Here is a 22,765-nt window from a genome sequence, read left to right on the forward strand (position 1 = left end):
ACTGAAAACGAAAAATCAGAAAAAAGCATATTGCAGCAAAAATTTCAATGGTTAAGTGATAAACATCTTATGAGTTTAACTTAATACAATTAAAAGATAAATTGGAAAATGTTATGTATACGATTCAATTCTTCCAGACAAATAGTTTCAAAAATTATATATCTAGGGAAAATGAATATAAAATTTATTTCAAATTAACAGTCATGCATTTATTCACAGTTTATTAATATAAATCTATATATAATACGGTATCTAAATTTTATTAAATAAATAAACACACTTTTTTCAATAACACAATGAATGATATTTACCTGCAGGTGCATCTTCAGCGGGTGTAGTATAAGATTGCATTTCAGTTTTTGGAGGATAGGAACCAACCATGTGTGTCATTTTATCAACTGCAACATTAATGCTTATGTAAGTTTTTAAATATTTTTAGCTCTGAGTCAGCATGCATTTATTTAAAAATAGAACAATAAAATTTATTAAAATATTATTACTAGCACATTACTGAACAAATACTTCAAATAATAATGTACTAGTAAATCACAAATAGTTTTTGATTCATTAACTATAATCAAACATATAATTTAAATATATAATTTACCAAAAATAAGCTAACCTGGAGCTTTTCAGTAAATTGCAGCATAAATGATAACGATCAGATTAGATTTTATCATACAAAAATATTATTTATTCAAAAAGTACTTACCAGGAAGTCCTAGTTTAAAGGTCTTTTGCACATATTTTAATCCATGAACAATTTCTCTTTGAACAAGAAAATCAATTCGAATTTTATATTGGACACCCTCTTTGATTGTGAACACCTACAAAAAATTAAAATTGGGTTACTTAATAAAGAAATATAAAAGTGAATGCATTAGTAGTTTCACTAAAAATTGTTCGATCTTAAATATATAAATGCAGAAAATTTCAGATACTTGTCATACTCATTCACAAGAATGACTATTTCACAAACAATGTTTATACAAACATACATGCATTATACATTTAACAAATATTATTAATACATTACTTGTTTTTTCAACGCGGAAATGTCACCCGATAAATCGAGCTCCATATCATCTCGCCCGGCAACACAGAGAGCTAGTTTCTTAACAATTACTTTCCTGGGATCATTTGCATCTGAAACAATACATTAACTTCCTTAACCTAACTTGCATTCATTTTTTTTTATTTACAAACATAGTATTAACTTCCCGAAGCAGTAGTTTCTTTTCATAAAAAAATCCGATTCGCTAATTTGATGTTTTCTCGACGTTTCAAGCCACTCTGAATCGAATGAGACCAAATTTGGAAAAAGTATGTATGTGAGTGTGTGTGTGAACAGATTTTTTGCAGTAAATCGACGTTTTCTCAACAACGGCTAGACCGATTCCAAAAATTTAAAAGCCATTCGATGTGTATCGACGAGGAATAGCGTTTGTGAATTTTGCGCGACGATCAGCCAAACAGTTTCTTTGCAAATAGCAGAAAAATGAAAATTTTTTCGTCCACGTTTTAGCTCTCAATTCTGAATCGATTTTAAAAAATCAAAAACTTTTTGAAAGATATTGGTTGGGAATGATACTGATTAGTTTTAGGTAAAAATCTACCAAAATTTGCCGATTCTTACGAACCTTTTTTTGGCAATAGATACTATGGTCTTATAGAACTTACTGAAATATTACGGCCTTACGACAAGTAATTTAATTTAAAAAATTCATCAAAATTTGAGAAAATGAGTAGTTTTTCTTTGGCGTTTGTTAAAATTAAAATTAGAAGATTTACTTGGTATAACGATAAAGTACTTGGTCTTAATGAACATACTAAACCATTAGAGTCCTACGGAGACTGGTTCAATTATAAAAATTGTTGATTTTTAAAAATTTGCTCTTAGGAAATACTCCGAGTTAATGTGTTTGTTCGTTTTCAATTATGTATAATAAATGCACTCGGAATACTTTTAATCACTCCTAAATTCATTTATTTTTTATTGATCAAGTCGATTATTTACACATATTGTGAAGTTCATGTAACTTGCCTTAAGGCAAAATACCAATGCCAACTAGTTTTTTATTTATAAGCATAGTCCTTCAACTTAAAATGTCGTGGATGTATATTAAATTTTATATTATTTTAAAAAATATTTTAACATTATAACGGATATGTATCTTAGCAGTAATTAAAATACAAATTGTGAAGTTTTGTAGAGTGATTTTTTCCATAATGATAGGATGAATAATAAATGTATTTTTTAACCATAATTTCAACAACTAGCTAATTGCAATAGCTTCCAACAGTGTAATTTGGTATTCAAGTTCATATTAATTATACATTAATGTATAATTCGGTGGACCTCTCAATGTTATATTATCATATTAAATAATTATATAATAACATAATAATAAATAATATTATATCAAATAAAAAATATAGAATACAAGTCAAGTATCAGAATTTCTTTTTGAAACCTTATCTATATTTTGTTGAAATATTCATTCAATTATAATTTTGAAAAATTATGAATTTGTATTATTGCATACCAACTATAACTTTTCCAACTTGCGCTTCACCCAGCAATGCCTCTTTGTATTTTCTTAAGCTTTCATCCTCTTGATCAGCTGCAACCATTTCTTCAATAGTTTTCTCTGGTGGTGGTTTGTAATTAGAATCGATGGTGTCGATATCTCCCTCACCGAGGTTTTCTACTGGTGTTTCTTCTGACATTCTACAAATAAAAATAATAAATAATTTAGACCAAAAAACAGAATAACTCATGTGAATAAAAAATGCAGTATTTGATTAATATAATATGTATAATCGATTGTATAAAAAATTCATGGCTCAAGTTACATTTTGAACAAAACTCTGAAGATAAGAGCAAAAAATATATAATACTTATCTGCTTCAGTGAAGAAACAAAATTTTAACAACTTTTCACAAAACGTACACAAGATGTGTATCTCATAGTTTATCGAAATTGCACAATAAATTTAAAATGACTAACGTTTTATACAATTTATTACAAAATAAAATATATTTAATATAAATCAAAAATATAGGGTAATAAGGAACAAAAATATAAAGTGTTTATGCGTATTGTACATAGTATATTTATATCCAGAACTGTTGTTATTAATTTTTAATGACGCGTTAATTAGTTTTCCAATTTTATTTCAAACTTATAATATTCTATTCGAATACTTACTTGATATTTTAATTAATAAAACACTTTTTGGTATCTGCAATTTATTTGAAACGTGTAAGTAAACGACACTAGAACTTAATTTGGGCGTGTAAAAAATTTGTAAAATGATAAGCAAACGTCAAGTCTAGCAAACCGGCGACCAAAGCGAAGAATTCAACATGGCCGATTGATGTGAACTTCGCGCAGTATATTCAGCGGGTAAATTCAAAACTTAAACCAATTCAAATTATTCATTATATTTGATTTAAATTAAATTCAAATTTATACATATCATAACTGAAATTTTTTACTGAAACCAACATAGGAAAGTAGGTCAATGATTTGAGAGCATCCCAAATCACCGATCCCCTTTCACCCCTTGTTTATTATTCTCATTACCATGAATCACTTTTTTATTCATTTGTATGCATTTTCCTTTCGATACTTATGCTTCCATGTTTTCTGATCCTTTGTTCGGCTTTCTGTCCCTGTATTTTCTCTTCTAGCATAAATCGTCAATCATCTGCATTCTTCTTCCTCTCAATCCTTTCAGTTCTTCTATTTTATCTTAGACGACTCTTTTTGCAGAATGGATCCGACCTAGTTTTATTTTCAGGATCGTGTTCAATAGAGTTCTATCTTTGCCCACTTTTCTCAGGATTTCTTATCTTGTCTGTCCACTTTATCTTGATTTTTTCATCTTGTCTGGCCACTTTAGCACTCCATTCGCCTTTGATTTTTTATCTTGTACCTTTATCTTTGATTTTTTTATCTTGTCTGTCCATTTTAGCACTCCATTCGCCTCCAGCACTATTTTTCAAAACTCTCCAGATAGTTTTTGTTGGACTTTCTTAGAGTCCATGTCTCTGACCCGTACAGAGTCATGCTCCTGACATAGGACTCTATTAGAACTTTATTAGTCTTTTCCGCAAGTTAAGATTCAGAACGCCCCCAGGTACATTCCCAACTGGTTGATTCACCAGGACAGCAATATGATGACAGTAAATGAAGAAATTCAACAAAAATCAGAAAACTATAAGAGAAGAATTAACGCCCAAAATACACCCAAATAGCTTGGCACGGAAAGTATTTTCAAAAGCGCGCCCAACCAGGCTAAAACTGGGAAAATGGGAAACTTTTATGAGATCATTGGGAAAAATTTCCAATGATCTCATAAAAGGCTATTTGTAATCGCTATTATTATTATATTGTAATTTGTACTCTATTTTATTTATATTTATGTTATCGTTCATTAATGTTACTAGATCTTATACCATTTAGTAGTTGTAACAGATATTGTAATTAAATAAAATGTTTAGGAGTTTAGGTATTTAATTATATTTATTATAAAAATGCTTTTAATAAGGCAAATTATTTTTGCACTTTAAGATTATGCGGTCATTAAATGACTAAAAAAAATCGAAATAGATCTAGAGATCTTGCCAGATATTACGAGCTAGTATTAACCAATTTAAATTTAAAAAAAAATATGGACAAAAAATGTAGCCACTTACAAATATGCACATAACAATATTTGGAAGTGAAAAGTTATAGAAAACATAGCAAATTCGACAGCAATTTTGTTACACAATACACAATCATATTGTTACTCGCAGAATATTCAATAGTACCAGTGACGTCGGAACCAAATTTTTGATGGGTGGGCTCGTTTTTGTTGATAGACAGCCAGTGGGTTTTATTTCAGAGATATCAGCCCATATAATTTTTTGAAATTGAAGGGTGGGCTGAGCCCCCCCCCTCAAAAATCATGGGTGGGCTCAAGCCCACACAGTCCACACGGTTCCGACGCCACTGAATAGTATATAAAATTACCAGATTTTTATAAACTTACGAGTATCAATACAATGCATTTTGTCATTAGAAATTTGCCCTCACCAATAAATGAGAATTTTTAAACTTTCTTATAAGATTCATACAAATCTAAGAAAATATTTAAACTTTTACATTTTTATATAAATTTACTAACAGTAATCATAACTTAATAGTCCTATTCCTATAAGCTTGTTGAGATGACTTTTTAATGACGTGGATTTATAGATGGCAACTCAACGGTTGGCAAGAATTTATTTATTGATTGCAGTAATAACGATAAAAGCTATTTTCACCAAAAAATACTTTTCAATTTATATTGCCAGAGAAAACTAATGTCACTACTGTTTTGCATCCACGACTGAGACGAGTATCATACCTGTAACTTCCTATTGGAATCCCATAACTGTAACTAAATTTAGTGTGCTTAGGGGAAAGCACTTAATTATTGAATAAATAAAATTTTCTAATTATGTATTTGAGGAAGAGTTAAAAAAATAACACTGCCTTTTTACCTAATTTATAAGGAATGCCTTATACTTAAATTAAAAGGTAAAGTTAAAATAACCAAAGGCTATTTTGAAGGCTTTTCATCTTTATTAGTGATATTGAAACCTCGCATTAATTTTATATAATATATGATATATAGTTTATATATCATTTGTTGATTCCTATATGAAATTAATTAAATTAGTAATTATAATTATCCTATATAAAGAATCTGGCAATAACGGCATTCTGACAGTACACGTTCAGATTATAAAAATTTAACTAACAATATTTGTAAGTGAAAAGTTATATAAAAACATATCATTTTCGATTGAATTTTTGTTATGATTTTTTTAATGGTTCAGAGATCACACTATGAAAATAATCCTTTGCTTTTTAGAGAACAACTACAGTCATATTGTTACTCGCAAAATATGGAATAGTACAACGCCAGCATTCCAAATGATAAGAGTGTTGATATCATTTTAATTTTTGGCACGAAGTTTTGATAAGACTTCTAAGGTATTTGTTTCCGGTTATAAATATCCATGAGTTTCGTAATAACTTGGGTATTATAATTATTTGCAGGTTGATTAATATTCATTGCTGGATAAAACAAATTTTATCAAAAAATAAGGATCACTATAAATAGTACATTGTTTGATAAGACATTATATCCTCGAGTCAATTGAGACAATCAAATCATATTTTTATGTTTGAAGAATTTGTTCGAACATAATATGATCTTCACTAATCTTGTCGACCAGGAGCCAAATTATTTCAATACATTTTAGATGGGCATTTAATATTTTGTTCGCTTGAAATAAGAAAATGTCTGTGCAGTGTGCAGTAAACTGCCTTCAAATTAATATAGGGTACCTACCTAGGGCGGAGAGTCGTAAGAGTCAAGGTGATGGCTGGTTATACATTTTTTCCCTCTACTTTCAAGTATTGTTGTTAAAAAATATTTAACTTCACTTGTTTCTGAGATGCCGGTGGTGGACCTTTAAGGCCCGTTTTACCCTATAATGTGTGTGCATATGTGGAGTATGCTTGGCAGTCGATTCATCTGGAAGCCGCGATCGGTACTCAGGTATCTTTGGAATTCATTTAGAATAATTTTTCACGTACGATTGTACAATATCGATGAAATCAAGAGATCGGACTTTATAAAATGAATTCATGCGAACAGCGACCTGGCATATCAAGCCTAAAGATAACGAATGTTTTTCACATGCAGCACCAATATCAATACAGGTTTACATATATAAAAATGTCAATTTTAGTCTGCCTTGGAGTAATAGTTAAGAACATTGGCTAGCACCAACTAGTCCTGGGATCGATCTCAACTTTGCCCAGCTCGATATCAAACAATGATAACAAATAGATCTCAAGCATAACCTCAAGCAATAATCGACTTATCAAATCGAATATTGTCTCATTATATTTTCAGTACAGAGCAACTAAGCCAAAGAAATAATTCTTTTTAGTCATTTGTACGTTACTTAATCTTATAACTATTATAATAATAACATTGATTTTGTAGTCAAAATTTTCAGAAACCTTGCTTTACCATTATTAAATATAAATCATAATTTACGAGCGACGAGAGAAAGAAATCTTACAAGAGACCCAGGCATAATGTTCGTATCGTGATTGCCCCTTGAGGACCTCGAAATTATCCTTAATTCCTTTTACATTTATTTTTTTGTTCTGCGGGTATAATTTACAAGCACTTTTATATCCCCGTGAGACATATGCTCTTATGATATTTACTCTATCTTTATGAGAATTATCATGAGGAATGGATTATTTATAAAAGGATTACTTTTTGTATTTTTTCTACTAATATACCTATATACTACTAAATACTTTATGCTTTATTTCATTTTTTAATATTAATTTTTATTGTATATTTCATGAGCAAGTCCCTTTAAAATTATAAAATAGAGAATCCTGATATAACACTCTATTCTGCCAAGAAAAATATTCGTGAACAAAATATACAATTGTGAACATAAATAATATATAGCATAACAGATGTAAAGAGTTCGTTCAATATTGGCATATATCTAATATATCATAGAAGATTGATAAAATTATGTAAATCTATAATATATTAATAAAAATAAATTAATAAATTGTCAAAAGTAACATGTTCAGACAAAACTTTTAAGGAAGGTTTATTTTTTTATGGATAAATTTAAATAGGTTTTTCCTTCCTATATTATAGTATTCTATTCTTGTTATATTATTAAAGACAATAGACAACTCTTTCCTTTCTAATATTGTTATATTTATTTTCAATTGTAATCATCGTAGTTTTAAATCATAGCAATAATTCCCTAGAAGGCTATTTACTTAATATTATAAAATCAAAAATTTATATCTATATTTTCGAGTGAAACGGATATAGTGTTACTCGATATTAGGTATGTGCTTGATATAAGAATGTCTGAGTTAAGAATTAAACCTGGAACTTTTTGCTTTTCAAACAATAGTTCTTACGACTGAGCCTCATTTAACGTAAATAAAAATCAAATTATAATCTTATTCAATATGTAAATGGAATATAGGGGAGACTGGGTACGGTTGTGCCAGGCTTCGTTAGTGATAGTCGTCATAACAGCTAAACTATACTGATTTTGAGAGAAGATCCAAAGGAAGAAAAATTATGTATGATGATTCGAACAAGTTCGTGCATTTGATTTTATGACAAATCCTTCGCATAAGTACAGTATTTCAGTATTTCCACGTAGACAAATATTCAAATTAACATTTAATTTACTTTATACCCAGCTAACTGGTAAATTAACAAAATTATTACTGATCAAAAAAAAAGTGACACAACCGCACCCAGTCTCTCCTCTTTCTAGTGACAATTTGAGCAATATTTAAGATTCGCCGAGAAACATTATTATAATAATAATAAATGATAAACCTGCATAAAGCTAAAAAAACATAAGTGAAATTAACACATCGATTAATGAAGAGTCATAACCATAATCAACATATTCGGATGATATGGCTATATTACCGGAAACACATCGAGTTTTATTATAGCATCGAGATGATATCTAGTGGATCTGGTTCAAATTTGCTGCCAATACCACCGATCGGAATTATTTCAAAACGGAAACGGACGTCTTGCCTGATCGCAGGAAACTATAGATCACGATTCATTAGGTTGATGAGTCCACTATGCGGCGCACATGCAGCTCCGTAGACGGAGCGCCGGTAATTTGGTAATTATATTTATTTGATTCAACTTTTTTTCTTCATTATAGACACTCATAATTTTAATAATTATTCAGTAAGTAAGTATTGACTTTGTTTAAACAAGGGCTCGTTAACTAATTTGCATTTGCTGAGCTTCATATCTAATTTTTAAACTAGTTGCATGGCTATTTAACAATAGAATGGAAATATTTAAATGTTCAAAAATTATTACACCCATATTTCATTAATACAAAATTTGTGATTAAACTAGTGGGGTGTATGGCATCGTGCCTTAAGCAAATTGCTGGAACTTTCTGTACCGTAACAAAATGTTAGAGGAATGTTGAATGCTTTCAAATAGATTATTATAAATATTGTAACATTGTCTAATATTTATAAGAATTATATAAACTTAATTGCAACGTTGAAATTATTTTCTAAAAGTATATTATAACTTTAGTCAGAATTAAAATTAAAATCTGAATTATTTTCGATTTACAAAAAAAAAAAAAAAATTGAAAAAAAGTTGAAACAAAAATATTTTTTTTCCAAAATTAATTATTTTATTAAAACAACTAGAACGTTCTTTGAATCATTTAAATCGGACGCTTAGTTCTCTCAAAAACTGCCATTTTTTGCACATTTAGCTCAGTATCTTCGAAAGCGAAATGGCTGGGCCTGCCTTTGCCGAAAACTAATAACCACTTTTCCAAATCATTACTAATTGAATGTTTTTTAGATCATTCAAATCGGATGCTCCGTTCTCTCAAAATTCTATTTTCTGCACTCTTTGCTCTTTATCTCCGTAACTGCTGGACCTCCCTTTGCCAAAAACTAATCAGCACATCACCCTATCAATAGGAATCAAATGTTTTTTCTTCACATCCATTCTTTCTGAGGTATGCCAAAAATGTTCAGAAACTTTCAAAACGTCGAGAAATGCAAAAAATTTCAATTTCGATTTTTGGACGATTACAATAACTTACCCTTCGGGAAAGTTAATAAAGCATGGAAATCGGCTTTATTTGAAATTTTTATCGGTTTCTCATGTCCAAGTGGAGCTATGGGTTTTAATTCAACAAAATCATCAATATTAGAGAAATTCTAATAATGAATTAATTCATTATTAGAGATGAATTAATTCCGTCAAGGTAATTCCTCACAACAGATCTAATCCCTGCTCTAAAAAAATCTAACTTAACTCACAGAATGATATAAATATGGTAATAGCTTTTTATCGCCATTATATATCATCAAAAAATAATTACTATTTCATAATTTCAATTATTTAGGGGAACTATTTAGTATGTTACAGCAAAAATGGCAATAATAAATATATTTACAATTTTCATCTTATATTTATTAATGAAGGAAAAGAATTACTAACTTGTCTAGCAAAATGAGATATATTAGTTCCTCCTTCGAGTGCTCTAGTATTTTTGTATTTCAAAAGCTTGGTCCTGTAATAAGAGATATACATGATTATTCAAGTACCTAGGTCTAATTCTGCAATAAGAATTTTATATTATATAACACAAATATATTTCAATTTGAGTTAATAAATTTTTAAGCGGTATGTTTAGTTTTAAATTCTATTTTGTCCGAATATTAAAAAATAAGCATAGTAGTTAATGTTGACTAACTATAAGATGGATCTTTACCAAATAAAGTAAAATAAAATTCGTGTAATAATTATAAAATCATCTATATTATACTAAAGTACAAGAAAGTGACTAAAACCATATAAATTAATAAGTCGATTAACAATCATAAATAAATGTATTGAAGAACTCTCTCTCTCTCTCTCTCTCTCTCTCTCTCTATATATATATATATATATATATATATATATATATATATATATATATAAATCCAGCAAATAATGTCTGCGACATTTTTCAGATCATTTGAAGTTTTTTTATAAAAAAATTGCTAAAACTAATTAATTAATATTAAAATTTCGAAGTCATTCAAAATTTAATTGCATTTATATAAGAATCTTATGTGACCTTATGATAAAATCAATTGAGTATATAAAAGTGTTTTATGTTAAGTTTTTAAATAATATCATTAACTTCTATTATCAGAAAATTGACATTACTTAATCTACTACTTAATGCAGTTTAAAAAGTATTCCAGCTATAGTACTATTATACGACTAATAGGGATTGTGATGCCATTGCCTCTGTATCATCTTGAAATTCGGATGTAATTCATAATATGATCGGTGATATCGCCGACAGTCTTAATTATCTTTTAAAATGGTTATAGTTGCCTGTTAACCATGTGGTTATGTATGTAATTGTGAGCAGATCAATAAACCTGATATGAATGGCGTTAAACATCAATGTGACAAAAATGAATTCCCTTTTAGATAGAATATTCTACTTATCTTATATGAATCGACAAATAATTAACAATCCTTGCAATTTTTAAATGATAGTAGGACAATTGATCAATACTTTAGATTTTTAATTGCATGTTAATTGGTGTTTCCTTAATGGTTGGATAGATTTTTTAGCCCATTGACTTAAGTGTGCATCGTTTCATTTTAGATATTTTTTTCAATTCCTAGCTATTTTTTTGATTATAAATATACATAATAGTATATCGCTTCTGTATCAATTCTCAACAAACTGTCTAATTTAGTTTGCATTTGTCAAGCAAAAACAATACATTCATTCGTTCTTCAAAAATTAGTAATTATTAGTACAACAATGACTCAATATGTTTAATATAGATACTAACGATAGATAGATAAGATACTAACACGATAATCCCTCAAAATTTATTTCAGTTTCGATCACATCTATGTTAACGCTGACTAAAGTTTTTAATTCAATTTTATCAAAATTTTACTATCACTAACTGATATGATATTTATTGCGCAGTATGCAGTAGTATATTATACAAAAATTATCTATATATCATATATAGAGTGAAATTGCAAGAGAAAACTTCACTAAAATGTGGATATGATAAGAATAACTCTTTGTAGAAATATATTGAAATTCAGCTTGTTTTTACATTTCTAAGTGAGTACTTCATTTTTGATGGAATGAGGAATCTACTAATAAATACTAACATTTTTAGTGCAGAGCATAAATAATTATTAATTTATATATATTAAATTACATATGCCTCATAATTTTCCTCAATCATTCCTTGCAGATCGTTTTTGTTCGATATTGTTCCTGTATCATAATATATTCGAAATATGCAGATATGCTGTTAATTATCGCAGTAAAAATAGATATAAGCACAATTAATATTATTCGTTGCGTGCGAATCATTACTAGATTTGCATTGATTAGTGTTAATTTATTTATAATTTGTTATTAACAATATATGAAACACGTGCGTGAAGGTTTTCAGCAAAAAAGAGTAGACTCTATAGCAAAAAAGTTGTAAACATTATTATTAGGTTGTTGTAAGTGAAATATACAAAATACACGCTTCACAAAAATCAAACATGGCTTTTACTGCTATAAATTAAATTTTGTTTTAATTGGAAACTTTAAATATAAACAAAAGTATTTTATTATTGGAAGCAAATATAATAGCTTTCAATATAACAATCTATTATGTTAGTTGCAAATGCAAATTTTATATGTAGCTATTAAAAAAATCTAATACATCATCTTAATTAGATTCGTAACATTGTGCAATTAAACCAGTTTTAAAAAATCTATAATAACAATTAAGATTGCAATTTAGTTCCGAGGTTTCATACATGCAATTATGTAGTCTTGTACATTTTACATTTTATTTTAATTTTCTAACCTTAATAGAATAATATAATTACTGTAGTGTATTACAATCAACTACCATTTTGTTAGTTTCTTGATAACTTATTACTGAACAAATTCGCTTTTTAACAAAGTAACAGGATTTTGCACTTAAATCAAAAGTACTTTCAAGAAAGAGAAATTTTAAGATATAAGTTAAAAATTGTATATAAAAATTGATATATATTACTTTTAAAAATTCCGTTTAAAAATTTGCAAACTTTTAAAAATATCATTCTTTGTTCCGCAATTTCGTAAAATTTGTAAGATTTGTGCGAGAAGCTAATTATAAAATTAAGAGTAATATTTTTAACTAACAATAAAATTTTCTAGCTTTATACATCAAATTATGAGTAAAATATTTTATAAGTTTCAGAACAATGTCGAATTCCTCACTAATAAATACGCTTTCAAATCTACTTATCTATTATAAATATCTTTATATTTTATATTTTTTCAAAATTCTTAATCTAATCTGATTCTTATAGTATTCTTATAGTATTATAGTACTATTTTTATTGCTCATAAATTATTTATTATTAATTAGTCCTTATTTACAAATAACGACTGATTAGTAATGCGTATCATTAATTAAAATTGCATAAAATACAACAGCTAATTTTAGTATTAAATAATTTATTATATTATCTATTGAATCATTTTAGATTATTTATACTCAAAGGCCATGTAAATGGGATTGGACATAACATTTTTTATAAGATGTTTACAAACATTTAAAATGAAGAGTTTTAAGTAAAAATAAAATCTCTAGAAAACTCATTAGTAATAAAACAAAATCAAAGGCATTAAAATAATGTAATGAATAATAATAATTAGAGATAAATAACTTCAAAAGTATTATTCACAACTGATAAATGAATTATTCCCACAGTCCAGATATTGTTCACTAAAATAAATATATCATATTCGACTTATTATATTTCTTCCGTTTTTTTTAATTACTCCAACTAGGCAAGAATTTTATGTGACATACAATATTCAATCAATTATCTCAGAAATTTATTCAAAGATAAGTTTTTATTATTTGTATATACGAATAATTAGTTATTGGTTGTTGATGGTGATTTACGCAATAGAGTTTGCCTTACATTTCCGATAAAAAGACAGAAACGCAGAATTTTATTTAACATTTGTCATATGCGTAATGTTAATTGCTTTCCCAAGGACCATATGCAAATGACGATTCGAACATTGAATTCCTTGATAAGTTTTATTGAAGAACTTGTCTCGGCTTATCTGTTTCTAATCTTTTGATCTCTCTTGAAGTATATCACTTTATTGAGACTTTAAATCATCAAGTTTGTTGACATTTTTCTTGTCAACAAGCTCCTTAATTTTATTTAATGCAATCGCCGGATTTTACGGATATCACCTGATATATGTGTGCACATGAAAGTATAATAATGTTGATTTATACTGAAGAAATAATTAAGCAATTACGATATTGGGTAATAAAATAATGTACACTTTTTTAATCAATAAATGTGTATTTAAAATCGTTAGCCATGAAACTTTTATTACTGACGAATTGTGCTGACATTTACTGATTAAAATAAAGCAGATAAATACAAACTGAACTGAAAACTCGGTTTTATATCGAGGATATACGCAAGTTATATATTTTTTATTTTATGAGAACTATTCTTGTATTCTATGAGCTGTTGTGAAAAAAATCCTTATAAACCAATATTATTAGAATACTAACTATTGGTTGTCAATTTCTTTCATAAATCATTTTCTTTTCGATATTGCTGGATACATATATTTGTAATAGAAATATGATATACTTGCAGTAATACCCAAAAGGTTATTTTTATTTGGAATCACATTCAGATCTATATTCTCAATTTAAATCTAATGTCACTAGAGCTCGATATCAGGTTGTCTAAGATAAAAATAGAACCTGAATCTTTGTGGTTGAGCCTCGAACAAGCTTAGTAAGAATGAGTTAAAATTTAAAACTTTGATTAAGCTTATTAATTTCAAACCCTTCTTATTATTTGCTAACTAGATTACCCACAATAATTATGTATAATAATAACAATAAGTACATATGTATCAGGATTTAATTTGTTGCTTACTAACTTGTAAGACTTTTGTCTCCTTTTAAATGATTTCAGAAATTAAATTACATTAACAGTAATTATCAGTAGTATTTGACTAAAACTTATTTTAGAATTTTAACAACATAATGGAAAATATTTACGTATTATGTTAATTGGTTAATCAAAAATCTACATTTTATATATCAAAAGAACATTTTACCATTCATTCATGAAATTACTTTATTCAATAAAATAGCATCCATATTTTGTTACTAAAAATTTTGTCTGTCTTTTTTATCTACTATTTGATTAGCATGATTTCATGATGCTATAAACGAATTTTCAGTGTTTCTAAGATCAAATTATTATACCTCATAAAATAAGTCATTATTTATAATAAACATTAATTTTTACAAATTTCTTCATACAGTGATTTAGTGTAATCCATATCTTATATACATTTTGTACAATTTACAAAATCTTTTCTTTCATAGCTATAATAGTTCAGATAAAAATTCAAGCATAACTAACATAATAGTAATTCTTTCTAACTTATTTATTCGTAATCATAATGGTATGTTAATAATTATGTTTTACCCAGATTATAAATAATGTATATATATTATATCATACTCATAAGTAAAAATTTAAGACAGTATTTTATATTTTATAAAAGTGTAAGATACAGATCTTATCATTGATCCACTAGGCGCTTATAGTTTGTTTTTATCAAATTGATCGATAATGATCCTAATATCTATATATATTAACCCTTCGAAGTCGGTTTGTTATAATTGGATATGGATATGTAAAGCGTTTTAAATTAACATCAATGAATTTTATATCTATCGAATGAAATAAATTAAACTTTGATTACATTTTTATTAGCTCATAATAATATTTATAAGATAAACTGTAAAGCAAACGCTTGCGTGTAATGATACATATAACAGGATTTGCAAATTTATCTCGTTTTGCAGCACCTTCCTTTTGGAGAACATTTATACTAGTTGTGTATGTTTTTATGCGGGTGATTATTTTATCTGATATTTCGTTTTTGAATTCTTCTGTATAATCTTCTAAAAATAATACAAATCTTTTTTCAGTCTCATTTTTAAAATCACTTTCGAACTTATATTCTATTCATCATATTTATCCTCTACCAAAAACAATTCAGCAATTTGAAAACTTATGAAAAAATTTGCAAAAAAAAGTTCCTAAATGAATTAACTCAAAAGTTGTCCATATCATTCTCAAAATAATGTCGGATTGGAAAATTTAGAATGAAAATAAAATTCAATTAATTTTAACATTTCATCACGTTGGAAACATTCGAAAATCGCCAATTTGTCACCAGTCAGAAACGTTTGATATGAAAAGAAGTGCTAAGAAATTGTTAACTTATATATAAGCTCTACTATTTGAAACTTGATAGTAATGCGACTAAATGTATAGCGTAAATTCTCCACATTTTTCTTATTATGTTTAATAATCATTTGATAAACTTATATTGGCTAGTAATTTGTCTTCTAATTGTTCCTCCAAATATGCTAACCGAATTGATTGCGATAATTACATCAGTAAAATTCATAATAATGAAATTGAAATATTAATACTTGATATTTTAAATTAGTTTAGTTTATATAAAACATCAAGTACCAACTTTTTTTCTTGTGTGAGAATCAAGTGAGCCAGGAATTTGAGAAAACAAAAATTCAGGATATTTTGTAAAGTTTTATAATCATAAATTTTTATGAAAATATCTTTTCTATATAATCATTTATTTCCATACTTGTTAAAATTTTAAGACTAAGTTCTCTATAAAAATGTAAGTATATAAGTATTAAGTTCCCTGTAAATTGTCAGCAAAGAAGAAAATATTCCAGTAGAAGAATTCTATATGGATCCATTGACTAACTCTTAAATTGGATTCATTGAAATTTCGAACTAATATGGGCAAATTACTCATTTTATTAATAAATGGATTAAGCACGAAATGGCACCTCTTGAAATAACTTTTCTTGGTGAGTGTTTAGTGAGTTTATTCGATCAATTTTTTGTTAAATTATTTCTTCATTGTTACGTTATTAATAAAATATTAAGATATTATCAGTAACAAGTTATAGGCACAGTAAAATTATGAATTATTTATGCAATTCATGAACATATAAATCACATATAAACTCAAACAATTCAATGCTTTATAAGATTACTGTTCTACGTGGTACAGTATATAAATATTTCTAAATTAAGTTCCTAACTATATCAAAACAGTTATATATTTTTTGAGGACCATTTATAAAACTAATAATAATTTTCATAAACTTACAGTTAAGTTTAGGTACGAACTATAATAGAGAAATTAAAATTATAGTTAGAATTCTCAAAATAATAAAAAGTTTTCCAGGTTTAGCTCTTCTAGAAAAAAAATTGAGACCATTTGGACCAAATGATATCTCACGATATTTTCACTGCATGTGAGATTACTAAGTTCAATAATATGATTATTAGGAGATAAAATGTTTTACAATGTACTATAAAAAATTCAACAAAAAATGTGTGAAAAATAACTGCCCAAAACATAATTGCTGGTTCAAAGAAACTTAGCGTGGTGTAGATGTATGCATGTGCTATATCTGTATATATATATATTTATTTATTTATATATATATATATATATATATATATATATATATACAGTATAAACTTAGGGCACTTTAGGGCATAATTTTGTGTGTGAGATTTTGAACAACTATTATATATGTATGAAAATTTTTCATGAAAGTTTTTCATTTGATGAAGTTGAACTTAACATTACGAGTAATTTAGATATTCAATGGAATTTTACTCCTAAAAATCAATTTAAATTAATTTACATACCCTTAATTAAAGGTATCTAATGTATATGATTTTCATACCTAACATAGACACCAATAGTAATAAAATCTGATATCAAAATACCGGACCTGTAATCAAGAAGATTATTTATTCATTAATTATTGATCTTCTCGCAGCTTATATACAACGATTATGCAAATCTTCTTGCAATATCACGTGCTTTTTAACAAAACCCACGCTTTGCGGCGCACACCATAAGACGCAAAAAAGAATATGGAAAATGATGAAACTAGTTCGCATCCTGCCAGTGTCTATGCGATATAATGGCATAATTGATTTATATATATATATATATATATATATATATATATATATAATTATGTATGTGCGTTAAGGATAGTTAATTTTGATGTTGAAATGTATGAATAAAATTTTGGAAGACATAACATCAAATAAAAAAAATATTTGAAAGAATCTTCATTCTTCCATTCGTATTTTTCATACATATTTTTTAGCAATTTAATATTCTCTCCATATTTTTATTTTGTTCGAAGAGCACTACTTGATTTCACAAACAAATCAATCAAATCTTTAAATCAAACTAGAACTTGTGAGACAATTTTGTTGAAAATTGAGAGCATCTCAATTGAATTAACTATGACAAAATGTCTAAAAAGTTATTCACAAAACTTCTACATTACTACCTGGTGAAAAGTCTAGAAAACTTATCTTACTTTTGTGAATTTCAAACCACATTCCGCAATCTTCTATCTGTCAAATATAAGAAGTCTGTAAAATTTACCTTGATTTCATGGAGACTTATCCACAAAAGTTTTCCACATTATTCCGAAAATGTTATCGGTTTGATTAACTTAGAATGAGAATAAAATTTAATTATTGTAATTGATCTATTTTTAGAATTTGCGCAAATACACACTCAAGTTTTTTAAATCCATATTTCTATCATTCACACAAGAAAATTAATATTTAATGAGTATTGTTTAGAAATATTATTAAGTAACTTTTAATACTAATTTCTGGTTAACAAACTTCAACAGTAAAAACTGTGAAAAACTGTTTAAATAGAAACAGTAATTCTTAAAGGGTATTTCTCTTGATACAATGTTATAATACTAATTATAGATACAAAAGGCTGGAAAATTACCAGAAACTATTATTAAAATTTTTTGTTTTAGACAAATTACTTTAGGAATGGATAAATATTAACATTCTAATAATGTGATTTTTAGAGTTACTGATTTTTCATTGAAAATTTTGATAATTGAAAGCCATATATGCGTCCATTAATTATTGAGTAACAGTTAATCAATTGCTGATGATGTACTATCCACATATTGCAATTGATGTTAAATTTCAGCATTTATGTAACTAAATGTTACAGCAAAACATAATCAAAAAATTAATTTGAGCTTAATGTTATATTTATTTGCAAAAAATATGACAATTAGTACTGTCTATTTTATGATCTTAACTGTATTTTGCTGCTGTATGCTTTGTTTAAAAATGTTAATTCCTATAAATTTGGATTAATATTTTTAAAATATCATATGTTCATAAGATATTTCAAAAATTATCAATGAAGTACAAAATGCAAATATTACATAAAATGCTGGAGATTTTTATAGTAACTCTATTTTGCTGCTATATACTTTGCTTGAAAATGTTGTAGATTATGAATTAGGATTAATATAATTAAAAGATTATATGTACATAAGATGTTTCATGAATTATCAATAAAGTACCAAAAAAGAAAATCTTACATCAAACGATGCAGTTCTTTATAGATAATATAGAGATGATAAAGTACTGATAAAGCAATTCATTTAAACAACTAAATGTTCCATATCTCGATTTGTTCTAGTTCATCTTGTTAATTTACTGTTTTTTTATAATTTTGCGTTTATACATTGATACATGGAAAGAAAAAAAGATAAAGTGTACTTTTACTTACTGGTAGATCTAAATTCGTAGGCTTAGGTTTTATTAAAATAGGTCATTGAGGAATTTGTTTTCAATTCTTCTGTTATGAATTTGATCTAATAGCAAGGCTATTAAGATGTTTAGACAGCCGGTTATATATAGAAACTATTATTATTCTTATTTTTAGTACTATGTGAAGTCATATAAATAAGAATTAATTTGTACTACGTTAAAACAGAAGTCATAATTTAATAAACATTTCGTAAAATATTTTTTGATTTATTTATAAATAACCTTAGATGTCCGTCACTCGGGGATTTCCCCCTACTTATTTTCATACTATACCTTAAGTTGCTACTAAAAAATTTCGATCGCTTTCACATCTCGAAATCATTTTATAAAATAACATAAAGAGTTGACAATTGAAATGTGTATATGATTGTGTTAACGATACCTTTAAAATGACGCATTTTGTAAAATTCGTACTTGAACCGATCGCGTATGGCAATGATCCAAGTCATTTTATTAGGCAGCACGCAATGCTCTTAATATCTCGAAGCTTTCATATGCATTCCCTGTTCCCATAAGCGCCTATGGATTTTATTGCGGTTTTATTTCATCGCCATGCGCAACCTAATAAAATCAGGCAGCGACAATAAAATCTAAATCAAACTGGTAGGTAGTTACAGGCCGAACCCGAAGACGTTTATAACGACATGTAGCGTGTACAAAAGTAATCACACCAGATATACAAAACACCATACACTCGGAGATATGTCTATATAGAGAGGAGACCAACGAGCCGATAAGGAAACGGGTTAAGAGACACAGTCAGCAATCAGCATTCTAACATAATACAGGAGGCCGATCGAGAAGCCAATCGTTTAATTTTATGCCGAAACTAGAAACATCGTTGAAACAGTCCATTCCAGTTGTGCCATCAACTTTACCACAAACTATCCATGCCGACCGATTCCAGAATTGCACTACCAATATACCAAACTGCACTCCCAATATGGATTTGTGTGTACAGTAGAACCTCGATTATCCGGACCTCAGTTATACGGATTTGCGATTATCCGGACTACCAACAGCGACTAATTTATATGCATGTAAATACCTTAAATTCGAATTTTTGCTTGATTAATGCTGCAGTTGCAGTTTAGTATATGTGTGCAAAATATATATGTACATACATAAGAAAGTTTCAATTTCTTATTAAACATTATTTTCGTTGTTATCTATGTATGTATTTGTTATTTTTAATAAATACACAACATTATTCTTCATACATTTGATTATCCAAATGCCCATCGACAACAATTAGTCCGGTTAATCGAGGTTCTACTTTAGCAAATTAATGGTCTACCCAAATATTAAATATTTTATCAAAGTAATTATGTTTTACACAAATTATTAACAAACTATCCAAATTTACTTCAGAACTCAAAAACAAGCCACACAATTTTTTTAACATCATTTAAACAGGATCAATATTTAAAACAAAATTTTTGATACTTTGTTAATATGTATGTAGCTTTTCTTTAAATTTCGCATTTTTTGGTTGATTTGCAATAAATTAGTTTTAATTTAATTTTTTAATGATCAAACTTGGCAATATAAAGTTGCTATAATTATTGTGAAATGAGTGATTTTTGGCTTCTAACATAATCTTCTGCAATAAAATTAGTTGGAAACTTTTGACTTTGCTTTCGTTTAAACTTAGAATAGTAATTTAAATATTTAATTTTTGAAAAAACGTTGTTCTCAATTGGTTAAACAGGCAGGTACAATGTATTACATCTAAGTTATATTTGAGTTCGAAATGTGTCTTTTAAAAAGATGTCCAGCATCTCCATAACATTGGTAGACTTTATGGTTCGAGATATCCATTTAGTCAATATGTTTAACAGTCGTTCGTTCTCTAGCAAAACCATCCTACCAGTTCTTGACTCGATTGGAACAAAAAGACATTCCTTCCAATTGATACCGCCGACACTTAATATTTAGCGTGGACAGTTTGAAAATAATCCATAGATAAATTTTAATGATGCTTAAACCAAATCGCTAAAATTTTCCGATTATTGGACTGGACAACTTCTGAATTGCCATCCATTTAAAAAACCGTGTAATTACTGAATATCCTAGAATAACAGATTGTATTCAAAGTATAACAAAAAAAAACATTTGAATTTTTTATTGAATCATTATTACTTGAGTATTAGCTGATTATATAAGTTAGCATGTAAACGCATACAACTTATAATTTGTATTTATATTTGATTTACGCTCAAATTCACATTAATAATAAGTATAAGATCAATGTTTTTACTGTATCGTTAATGCGTTTTAGTATACTCTTCAGTAGCTATAAATAAAGTAAGTTAGATTTGATCAAATACTTAAACAAATGACATCATTTAAATAATATGAATACTACTGAAATTTATCCTGAAACCAATCTTTCCACTAACTGTTGTTTAAATGGTCTGCGGCTATAAATTAATGCCATTTGAATGTTTCAATCAAAAATTAGAAATATCTTTATAAAACCATATCCATTATCTAGCAGTAACGTGAAACTAAAAGGTCGTTAACATACAAATTTTTATTGCATCTAAATACTTAACCAGGTATTTCTGAAACAACGTTTTGACTATCAGAGATAGCTAATTAATGCAACGCAATGCGGTTTGTTCGTATGCTCAGACCGCATTTTGTTTTCTAAAATTAATAACTATCAATTTCTGTAACATTGGAAACAAACGCTACAGACCGCAATTACTCGTCCGAAAATATTTTAAAAGCAACCAGGATTAAAAAATATTCAAATATTTATTACCTTGCCGGGCACAAGTTGCTATATGGAATATGGTTTTATGACATGAGTGATATAAAGTTTTGAAGAATGTTGGTTTGTCTATAAAATTTTTATAACGAAATGATTGTTATGCGTCAGAGTGCCTTAAGATAATTCAAAAATTGAGTATAACCTGCAAGGTTAAATAACAGTAATATTTAATCATTAATTAGTTATAAAATAGTGAATAAATTGTTGCAAATTAGTGCAAAAGAATTAAAGAAAATCAAATGTTTTGGAATTTACCTTCACTAGTTAGAAATTGGAAAATGTGGAATCCGGTAACCAGAAGATAAATTTACCTATTTCAACTCTGGTTATATCCTAAATAAAATTAAAATAAGTACCAACAACGAAATTTCACCTTATATTTTTTTTTAAATATGTGTATTAGTATATTTATCTTTTGTGATGTATACTAATTTTATTATCTAATAAAAATAAGACGTATGTATTATCTTATATATTCATTCGTTCGTATTTGATATTAATATCAAGTCGAATAAAAACGTTTCATTTAGAAAACTTTTTTTCATTTTAAATA

General features: G+C 27.3%; 1 protein-coding gene across 2 annotated transcripts in view; it reads right to left on the reverse strand.

Annotated features, from left to right (window-relative positions):
• Nucleotides 1-22,765, reverse strand: part of LOC113384943 (rho GDP-dissociation inhibitor 1-like) — a 55,859-nt gene that overhangs the window by 371 nt on the left and 32,723 nt on the right. Inside the window, exons 1-5 of one of the 2 annotated variants that reach the window (XM_026622721.1) lie at nt 3,212-3,339; nt 2,547-2,731; nt 1,037-1,146; nt 713-827; nt 312-398 (exon numbers count right to left, since the gene is read on the reverse strand). In XM_026622721.1, coding sequence (XP_026478506.1) covers nt 312-398; nt 713-827; nt 1,037-1,146; nt 2,547-2,730 — 496 coding nt within the window. In that variant the 5' untranslated portion in view covers nt 2,731; nt 3,212-3,339. Of the gene's footprint in view, nt 1-311; nt 399-712; nt 828-1,036; nt 1,147-2,546; nt 2,732-3,211; nt 3,340-22,765 lie in introns of those variants that run through there. The other variant, XM_026622722.1, reaches the window with a different exon arrangement.

This window comes from Ctenocephalides felis, unplaced genomic scaffold (genome assembly GCF_003426905.1).
Source record: "Ctenocephalides felis isolate EL2017-DRISC unplaced genomic scaffold, ASM342690v1 CF-g0.4_SCAFFOLD_03571, whole genome shotgun sequence".
Classification (NCBI taxonomy): Eukaryota; Metazoa; Arthropoda; class Insecta; order Siphonaptera; family Pulicidae; genus Ctenocephalides; species Ctenocephalides felis.